Raw genomic sequence first — 10,842 nt, 5'->3', positions numbered from 1 at the left:
GTGCCTCAGAGTTATTTCTTCCTCTTAATACGTTGATTTACACACACACACACACACACACACACACACACACACACACACACACACACACACACACACACAAACAGTATATGTCATACAAGTAAGAATTATGCTAATAGTCATTGTAGCAGTAGTAGCAGTAGTAGTAGCTATAATAATAGTAGTAGCAGAAGGAGAAGGAAGAGGAGCGGTGGTGATGGTGGTGGTGGTGATGATAACAATAACAATGGTAAGGAACGTGTCAGCAGGGAAGGGAAAGTAGCGAGCTGTAGTGCTGGCGTGAAGCAAGGCAATGAACGCTGCCAGCCAGGCCGTGACGCGCACCAACAGGGAGGCGAAAGGATAGACACGGCCTGTATCTTCCTGTACTGAGTGCTTTCCTTCCTCTACCGCCACGGAGAGCATTGATTAGGTTGCTTGCCGGCACTGTGACGACCTATATGTTTAATTTATCGAAACACAACAATGGCGTGTGTGTGTGTGTGTGTGTGTGTGTGTGAGGGGGGATTCTTTATTTGTTAGACTAGTTTGTGGATTGTGGTGGTAAGAAAACGCCAAGATGATCTCTCTCTCTCTCTCTCTCTCTCTCTCTCTCTCTCTCTCTCTCTCTCTCTCTCTCTCTCTCTCTCTCTCTCTCTCTCTCTCTCTCTCTCTCTCTCTCTCTCTCTCTCTCTCTCTCTCTCTCTCTCTCTCTCTCTCTCTCTCTCATTTCATGTTATATAATTCAGTTCAGTAAAATCATGATCACAAAGGCGTTTCCTTTAATCTGTTTCTCGGAACATAGATAACGTATTTTTGGCAATGAAAATGCACAGACGTGTGTGTGTGTGTGTGTGTGTGTGTGTGTGTGTGTGTGTGTAATTCCATGAATCACACTCATGAGTTGCCGCATCATGCTACAGACATTCAGGCGGGGAGGGGGACATGCACCGTGCCCTGCTTACCACCTCTCCCCTCTCCCGGACTCGCAGGTATTCTTCCGTACGCTGGAGAAAGTTGAAACTGTACGTACCTAAATACACCGATGATTGATTATTGGCAGCCTGACGCAACGGTCGGGTAATCGTTGCCAAGGAAACTGAAGGAAATACCACCGTAAGTAATACATCATTTGAAGTAACAAGGGAATATGGTCGAATTTTAGGGGTTGGCACCTTAAGTGAGCCTTTTTTTTTTTTCTGCCAGTCCCTTTTACATGAAAACAGTAATAGATGAGGAGGGAGCATGTTAGTATTAATTAACCTGCACAGTAGCACTGGCGTCTGACCGTCGCTAATTTCAACATGCTCTAATGGAAGTTATAGAGGATGTTCAAGGATGTTTCCGTGATTCCGGTGATAAATTAACAAGTATTTTACATTACCAGTGGGGAAAAATCGTTATGAAGACCCAATTATTTTATTATGTGTCCTTCGAAAAAAAAAAAAATATATATATATATATATATATATATATATATATATATATATATATATATATATATATATATATATATATATATATACGAGTATATATATATATATATATTTATTTATTTATTTATTTATTTATTTATTTATTTATTTATTTATTTATTTATTTAAATAGTCGCGATGAGGATATAGAGCATTTTAAGGATATGCACACACCATCACAAAAAAAAAAAATAGGCTTTTCACACACACACACACACACACACACACACACACACACACACCTAATCATGAAAAGAAAACGAAGTAGCATATACGTACAGACAAATACAACTTCCTTCCCTAAAATTTTTTTCCCTTGATACACATACCTCAAAGGGCCCTCACTACCCTCACAGTACCAAGACAAGTGTAGGATCCTTGCACAGTACCGTAAAAAGAGTGGAATCGTGACGTCACCTTCAGTAATGACGTAACCTGTGGCAGATCTTCGCCAATTGATGGTCGCCAGGAAAACTTTGCCCTGGCCTACTTGCATTTCTTAGGTAAGTTGCACCAATATATATTTTCATATCTATTTTTGGATCAACAATGGTAACCTTGAGCTGGAAATGACGATGTAGGAGCTGAAATATGTAGTTTATGATGTGCAATGTTTAAATCCTCACACTGGGACTGTAAGAATTTGTATTGATGAATTCCTTGTATTTCTACCTCTTGGGAATATTGTACGGGAATGTTATGTCAGTAGTAAGGGGGTTTAGGCTAGTGGTGTTTGGGTGGAGCCTTGCAAAGTGGAATGCCGTGTTAGATAACGAGCAGCAGCAGACAGGTGAAGACAGGTGAGTCTGCCCCTTACGTGTGTGTTCTAGGATGTTCTGTGGCTGTTGGGTCTGGTGTTGCCTTGGGTGACGCCTTTGGTGAGTCAGCTGTAGTCTTTGTTAGTGTGGAGGTAAGTGTGAATCCTTCTCAATGTTAGGCCTGCGTTGGGCGTGACCATAGCTGAATATTTACCTCAGTAATGGTAAGGCGCCAAGAGCTACATAACTCATAAGGGTGCCTGTTGTCTGAGTAGTCTTTAGTCTTATTTATTTTGGTTAATGTATTGGCACACAGACAGGCCGCAGCATACTCTGGAAGGCTGTTTCATTTATTGATGACTGGCATAAAAAAAAAAAAAAAAAAAGTACTCCTTGTGGTGTGGTATCTTGTTTTCAAAAGTTTGTGCCCTCCTGTTTTTATGGAGGGGCCCCTTGTGGCGAGGTTCATGACCTGAGAGCTGTCAATGTTCTCCAGACCGTGTTTGATCATGAAGGCGTGAATCATGTCAGCCCTCATTCCCTTGTCTTCCTGAGTTGTGTACCCGTCTGGTCTTTCCTCGTATGGAAGGCCTCGCAAAGCTGGAATTAGTTTAGTCGTCCTGTGCTGTTTCAGAGTGTGAGTATTTGCTAAAGGTGGATAAAGTTTTGTGTTTATGAAAGTTGCCAGCTTCAAATGGACATGGTATGGTAAACCTGCAGTTTCATACAACTCTTAATTTTCTTTATCTCTCTCAGCAAGCTTGGGAACCTGCCTGCACTAGTAGGAAAGGGAAGCATTTGGTGCAAAAAGCAAATCCCTGCTATCAAAGACAAATGTGGGGATTCACTTCTCCTGGATCCTGCCTGAAATCATTCTAACTTTGCTTATGTCAATCTTTTACCAATTGATAGTGAAGAGCATTTCAAAAACTAAATCCAACAAAACTTTGAACTTAATGACTGGGGGGAAGGAAAAAAAATTTAGTATCAAAGTAGTCAAATATATTCTTTAAAATACTTAAATTGCACCTTAAAAAAATAAATATTTTGCTGATAACGGCAAAGGTTTTAAAGCTAATCACCACTTGCGCCTTGTCCACATGTGATGTAATGTGACTGTTGAATATTTGATTCAGCTCACTATCTTAACTTCCAGCATGGAAAACATTAAAGAGATCTGATAGGTTAGAATTTAGATTAATCTTAAAAGCTGTGATTAAGAGCATGGAAGGAGGGATAAAGATAAGGAGAATAGTTGGGTTACTTTTGAGTAGGCTGATAATCCTGCTGTGATTCTTGAGGAGACAGCAGTGGAGCCTCCACATTAGAAAACTCTTTAAGTAAAAGATTTTGTTTGTGCAATTACATTTGGTTTGATTTAAGAAATGGCAGTTGTGTGTCTATGGTTTAGCTACCCCATGTGCATACACAGTCAGTTCATGAAATCATCAAGATTGATTAGTTTTTTATGACCTGTTTTGTTGTGATAAACTAGATAACTGCTGCCTTAAAAGAAAACAACATTGTTGAAATAACAAATAGAACACCAACTTATTATTTTTTATTTTTATTATATATTAGAAGAGATTGATGGAGTTTCCCTGCAATAATGCACACCATAATTTATATAAACAGCATCCCTTAACATTTCTCCCCATCTCATTGATAGATGTTGTTGGGATGAAAAAATATCCTCGATCGCAAACTGTCAGCTTGGTGAAGAAAGGAGCCACTGCTTTGTTTGTGTTGGAGGTTGGAGTATTCGCTGGCCTTTATTATGTTTATCATCGCATGAATACTGACCGAGGTGAGCCCATTTGATATTATTACAATAATATTATTATTGTAATAATTATTAATTATAATAACCATGAAATTATATGAGATAATATATATGTAATTGAAGGAAATATGTTATGTAGATAATTTTTCTAAATAAAGGGAGGTAGATGTTTATGTGTGTTCGTTTGAATTCCAGATTTCCGATATTATATGAAAAATAACTACAGCACAGGCCTTGAAGGTGAGTACTGTTGTAATGCTTCATGTCTTAAAAACACCGAGGAAGAGACACAAAAAATAGCTGTGAGAGGGAGTGGTTGTAATTGAACCCTGGACAGGACATGATGTTTATCTCTATTTTTTATCGTTACTTATTTTTATGTATTTATTATTTTTTTTCTGGCTCTGCTTCATGAAAATGCAGTATTCTGTGAGGTCTTTAATATAATCATAAAATTGTTAATTTCTACAGTAATACATTAACACTATCAATTACATGATGTGGGGAAATACAGATATAAACCTTTGCATGATATGAATAATAAAATATACATAGCATATAACTATAATAAGTATGCAGAATTATGGATAATGCAATTATATTGATATACAGATATTTAAGAGTATATCACACCAGTAACTAAATGATAGGGCAAGGCATGAAACTTTCTAGATGAGCATAAAATAGATGTTGATATATTTCCTGTTTTCATTTCCCTTCTGGATCCATTTTTGTTTTCCATCCCTATTCCTAAGCTCCTCTATGCCTCTCTTTTTTTTTCTTTTCTGTATCCTTTGCTTTCTCTGCCTCTATCTCATAACACCACTTTCTTTTTCTACCTCTACTTTCCCTTTCCTTTTCATCTCAAACTTTTCTTTTCCACTTCCTGTTTCTTTACTTCTTTTAATAATCTCCTGGTCCCAAGTGGAGTTTGTTCAACCCTGAGTGTCATGTATTATTGTGGAAATGTTTAAACTTAAGATGTGTTAGATTTATTGCTATCATCATCATTTTGAAAGGTAGTAAGCAAATTGTAAACCCATAGTCTAGTTTTCTGCTGTACTATCTTTCCTTCGCTTTCCTCTTTCAGCTTTCTATACTGTTGGAGAATTCATGAACAGTGAAGACAGAACCCGAAGGTTTGACGAGGCAGTCTGGGCACAACAGTTTGGATCTGAGTCTGGAAGCACAAAGCAAACAAAGCAGTGAAGCACATAACAAGCTGTCCTCTTTCACTTCTCAACCTCCAGTGCATTTTTCACTTTGTCCAGGCATTGTACTTGTTTGCAGGTAGGGTTGTGGAGCACCAGTTTAATTAGTACTCACTGTGTTGCCCCACACCCCACACACAAGCATTCCTATTTATTTATTAATTTATTTATCTTTTCCTTTTCCTTTTATTTTCTTGTTATCTTGTCTTGGCTTTGCTAGTATGTTGATTTTTGTTACTTATGCTTTCATTTGTTACTCACATTTTATCTTATTCAGTTCAGAAGTTGAAATAACAATATAAGACAACTAAAAAAATAAATAAATACCAAAATTAAGGAGTATTTCACTTAGAGAAATAATTACAAGATAATAATAAAGATACTTTAAGTGAATTAGAAAGCTGAGCCAGTAGAGAGAGCAGGCCACCAATACCACTGGAAAGATACAGGAGTGTTGGTACAATAGCTACAATTTATGAGGGAAAATATAATGGGCCCTTTTGTTGAACACCATCTTATAAACAAGCCTTTACTAGATTTACTGTTTCCAATCCTTCACTTTCCTCCTGAATTAGGTAGCGCCTTATGATGCGTTCCTCATGGTGAGGCATTGCTAAATCTGAAAGCTTAGATACACTTCAGCTTGCATATCTTAACCTGGAATTAAAGGCAGTTATAGATCTAATCATGAAATTTTTAATCCCACATATAGTTAGCTACATTTGCTACAGTTAATATTGTCTTAACCAGTTATTTGCCATTATTGCTTTTTAACCATAACTGTTGACACAATCACAAATATATTACTCACTTATGGGATGACTTATTGGAGTCAAAAATGCACACAGTACTTAGCTGTGACACATTCATGCAGAGTAAACTATTGTTACTCTATATAAAAGTTGATTTATCCACATCTGAGAGGTTCACATGCTACAAAATAAGGAATTATGATAAGGCTTCTAATGTGTGGGTGTCCTGGGCAGGTGTGAGAGTAAGAGGGGAGGGAGAGATCTAGAGGCAACCATGTCTGCACTCAAGAGTATGTATTATATTGGAGGCTTTTCCCTGGCAGCCTATGTGCTTTGGAAGGTCACAGTGAGGGACCCTGAAGAGTTCCGCAAGGTTAGGCCCTTTTTTCTTCTTTCCACCCGCCATTGCTTCTTCCATTCATTCCTCTCATTTTTCCCTTCTCGTCAACCATTTGTCCCTTAAGTCCATTCACTTTCTCTAACTTGCTTCTTCCCTTCTTCTTTTTATGACCTTTATATTCTCTCTCTCTCTCTCTCTCTCTCTCTCTCTCTCTCTCTCTCTCTCTCTCTCTCTCTCTCTCTCTCTCTCTCTCTCTCTCTCTCTCTCTCTCTCTCTCTCTCTCTCTCTCTCTCTCTCTCTCTCTCTCTCTCTCTCTCTCTCTCTCTCTCTCTCTCTCTCTCTCTCTCTCTCTCTCTCTCTCTCATTTAGTGTGTGTGTGCTGTCATTGTCATTCAGTCAGTCACCTGGTGCAAACATATTCAGATATTCAGTATAGCTGTTTGACTTTCTGACATATGCACTTTTCTTTGCTTACAAGCTGTTTAACAGATGACTGGCTTTATTTACTGCTTGTAATATTCATGATATACTTTTTTCCTTTGTGTATGTGTGCGATGATCCCTTGGTTTTAGCAATGAGTTTACTTCAGAGTTTCTTTCAGTGCACTACTGTATGTGCATTCTGTAAGGTTAATATTTTTTATTAGATGGTTTGATTTATTCATTTTTGCCTTTATCTGAATTAACTTGATATATAATTGTCAATCACTTTAGCTTTCTTAATTTTCAGTATCACCATCCACTTATCACACAAATGCAGCATAATTAATCAATTTGTCATATCCTAAGCCAACATCTGCAAAGGGGATAGCAGAGACAAGGCATTTCACATACTCATTTTCACAATTCACTGGCATGTCATAAGAATGAATTAGAATCACATCTTACCCTTGAGTCCCTCCAAGGGAAATAGCATAGCAAGGTTCATGTGTAGACAGTAAAACAAACTAACAATACAACAGGATGAGAGTCTAATATGTTGCTGCTCACCACCAGACAAAGAAAAAAAATCCTTGATCCTCAGCAGTCCTCTTACACTGCCACTTGTTTCTAATGCTTCATCTTCCACCTCCTCAGATACTCCCTGAGAAGAATGAGGTGGACTATGAGAATGCATCCAAAAGGCGCAGTGCAGCGTTCATGGAAATATTGAGGCACTCAGCAGCAGGAAACAGCCCAGAAGAGGCTATCAAGAAACTCAAGAGTGATTTAGAGAAAGCTCCCAAAACCTCATAAGATTATAATATTTCTCTACCCAGACCTCATCCCATACTTAACTTGAAGACCTTAGGACTGTCCTTTAGGTTTTGTCCTATACTGATCGTGTGAGGCAGTAAGACCAAGAGAAATGTATATTTATGTATGTAAATCAAAGTTATAGTAGACTTGAATGTTATTAGTTCTCAGGAAGGGTGCTTCTTTGTAAATATAGTGTATAAGAAATGCCCTGTTGAGAGTTAAACCAATTCTGCTTTCTTTGTAGTCATTGTTATTGTAGATTATTTTGGTTAATGGCTAAGATAAGCAGAAGCTAATAACAGAATTATCAAGATTGAGGAAAGGTGAAATTTAAGCCAGTGAAGTCAGTTTAGTGAAGTTCAAAGAGTGTACAAGAGTTTATTGAAAGTCATATGTCAAAAAGTCCATCAGAATCAGAAATTTTGCTCACTATTTAAAGGGGAAACAAGACATACACACATCTTGAAAGAGGAATCATTTAGTTGTGTTGGTGCATTGAGGCCTCGCCATGGATCCCCCTACCAATTCCATCCACACTGGGGTACTGGAACGCATGCAGCGGCGGCAGGAGGAGCGCGAAGAGCGGTCACGGCAGCGGCAGCTGGAAAGGGAAGAGCAGACAGGACTGAGTACTAGTGCTACAGCAGACCATTTCCTGAAGACCTTCCAAGGGATGCGTGCTGATCTGGAGGCACGAGTCGAGGCAGCAGAAGGTGTGGCGGCAGATGAGCTGACAGAATACTTGGATGGCTTGGTGAAGGGTGTCCAGGAGCTCCAGGACTTGCTGAATGACTCTTCACGGCACTTAGTCTCCTTCCAGCAGAAAAAGGCACAGAAGGAGCTGGATGATGCTTCAGCATGTGTCCAAGCAGCTGTTGCCACCCTCCAGCCCAAGAAAAAATTTGGGTTTGGCCGCAAAAAAACAGCTGCAAAGAGCGCTGTTCCTCCCAAAAAGCCTGTAAACAAGGATTCCACTGGAGAACCAGAAAAGGATGCCCTTGATAAACTAATTGATCGCCAGTTGTTTGGCTTCAGGGATGAGACTGGCCGTACGCTGACAGTTGATCCTAAGGAGTTGACTGGCCGGCAGTTGAACCTCCATAACCTTGTGGATTGTACTGTAATTGCTCTGGGCACCCCTGGTGCAATACAAGCAATCAGCCTGGACCACTGCATTGTGCTGGTGGGCCCGGCAGCCCGCTCAGCATTTATCAAGGACTGCCGTCACTGTACCTTTGTGTTGGCTGGTCAGCAGATGCGGATCCACAACACCTATGACTCAGACTTTTACCTCCATGTGACTGGTGCTGCTATTATTGAAGGTTGTCGGAAGGTGCGAGTGGCCCCCTACAACCTGAACTACCCAGAGCTTGAGCAGCACTACCTCACCAGTGGCCTTAACACCAAAATCAACTACTGGGACCAGTTGGATGATTTTGAGTGGCTGAATGAAGATGAGGAATCTCCTAACTGGTCTGCTATGCCTGAGGGTGAGCGCCGCTGTGACTGGCTGGCATGAGGCTGTAATGTAAATTCAACTGTTCCATTATGTAATTTCTAGGATACACTTCTGTGAGAAAATAATGCTCTGACTAGATGTGTAAAGATTAATTGCAATTCTGTCCATATTTTTATTTCACACAGCATGACAGCTAGTTAAGGACAAAATGAATTTAATCCATTTGTCTTAAAAAGCAAGAAAATGTGATTGTAAGTGCCATTAGGATGTGTGTGTGTATGTGTGTGTGTGTGTGTGTGTGTGTGTGTGTGTGTGTGTAAATTTTACTCATGGTTTAGAGAATTGCATGCATTAGTTGTTATTTACTCATAGGGTTCATAATATAGTCCAGTGTATGGATAAAGCACAAAGAGAACTTACTGCATCTTTATGAGTGACTTCTGCAATCCTAGCAGGGCACAAACCTTAGCCTGCCAAGTGACTGACAAAGATGCCACAGCCAGCAAGGTCTTTAAATCTGCTTTATATGTGTGTGTGTGTGTGTGTGTGTGTGTGTGTGTGTGTGTGTGTGTGTGTGTGTGTGTGTGTAGTTCTTACTAAGTGGTATTTAGTTAAAATAACAAAATTCTGAGCTAAGGGATGATAGAATTATTGTTTAATATTTCTTTTCACCAGAAATGCTAAAAGAACGAATGAATGTTTTAGAAAATTAAGATATTGGAGTGATCAGCTGCTGCATTTAGCCTCCTTTTACCTCATTGGCAGTTGGTAAAGGAAAGAAAGTAATATGCAACTTTGAATGACTTGCAGGTAAGACTGATCTGCACCGAAATCGGCTGCATTTAATCTTCTGTACATATGTTAATATCTGAAAGAAAATGTTTCGGTCATGTACCCGTGGCACTACATCAAAGACATCCTTCATATCAGCCAGACAATTGTACCGCCTGATGTATCTTAAAGGCACCTGCTTTATAAACAGTTTATGTGATGCAAGTTAATGTTAAAAACGTTAGACGTGTGTGTGAGGTACTAATAAAACCAGGTCCTGAAGCACCATACTATATGTGAAACTATTCTAAAACGCTAAGACGAGGCTGGCTACTTTTCCCTCAGTGAAAATAAAATGAGACAAGATACAAGCATTTATGTCGTTTCCTTCCCATAGTGTTTCTAATAAGTTATCTATACGTGTTACAAATGGTTAAAAATGCAGTTCATTAACATTCCCTTTACATCACCAGTAACACACACACACACACACATTTTACTCAAAATCTGATGAGACTACAAAACGATTTAGAACAGACCTAAGTAGATGCAAGAAAGATGGAATGAAAGAAAACTGAATAAAGTAAAGGAAACTACTATGCTTGAAAAGTGGAAAGCCAAGGCAGAAACTGCCTCTTTCCCATATTTTACTCTGCCCCCTGTGAGAATCGAACTCACGACCCCTGGTTTACAAGACCAGTGCTCTGCCCCTGAGCTAAGGAGGCCTGGTAATGACTATCAGTCTTTACTTTTATATTCTTAAAAAAGACTCGATTTTTCCATAATTTGTTAATATGTCGACATTTTATGTATAGGGAAAACATGTAAACCAAACCACAACTTTTCGGCATGTACTGTGTGGCAACTATACTGTATCTACGCCTGGCACACCACTTCTCTGCGTATTCGTCCTCCACTACTTCCTCAACTTTCTAGTAGGCTGTCAGTGTTGTATTTATTTATTTATTTATTTATTTATTTATCTATTTGTCTTTTTTTGTATGTGTACTACGAGTAGTGTTTGAGGATTATTTACGGCATTGTAGTGTATGATC

At 39.0% G+C, this 10,842-nt stretch overlaps 1 protein-coding gene and 1 non-coding gene across 2 annotated transcripts; one reads left to right on the top strand and one right to left on the bottom strand.

Moving 5' to 3' along the window:
* Positions 1-6,213: 6,213 nt before the first annotated feature.
* Positions 6,214-10,161, top strand: LOC135113725 (tubulin-specific chaperone C-like). The gene is made up of 2 exons (XM_064029252.1): positions 6,214-6,352; positions 7,396-10,161. The coding sequence occupies exon 2, from the start codon at positions 8,066-8,068 to the stop codon at positions 9,074-9,076; it is 1,011 nt and encodes a 336-aa protein (XP_063885322.1). The 5' UTR covers positions 6,214-6,352; positions 7,396-8,065; the 3' UTR covers positions 9,077-10,161.
* Positions 10,162-10,440: 279 nt separating this feature from the next.
* Trnat-ugu (transfer RNA threonine (anticodon UGU)) lies at positions 10,441-10,512 on the bottom strand. The gene has a single exon. It is a non-coding gene; the product is annotated as a tRNA-Thr (tRNA).
* Between the last annotated feature and the right edge of the window lie 330 nt (positions 10,513-10,842).

This window comes from Scylla paramamosain, chromosome 26 (genome assembly GCF_035594125.1).
Source record: "Scylla paramamosain isolate STU-SP2022 chromosome 26, ASM3559412v1, whole genome shotgun sequence".
Classification (NCBI taxonomy): domain Eukaryota; kingdom Metazoa; phylum Arthropoda; class Malacostraca; order Decapoda; family Portunidae; genus Scylla; species Scylla paramamosain.
This window is presented reverse-complemented; position numbering and strand designations above follow the sequence as displayed.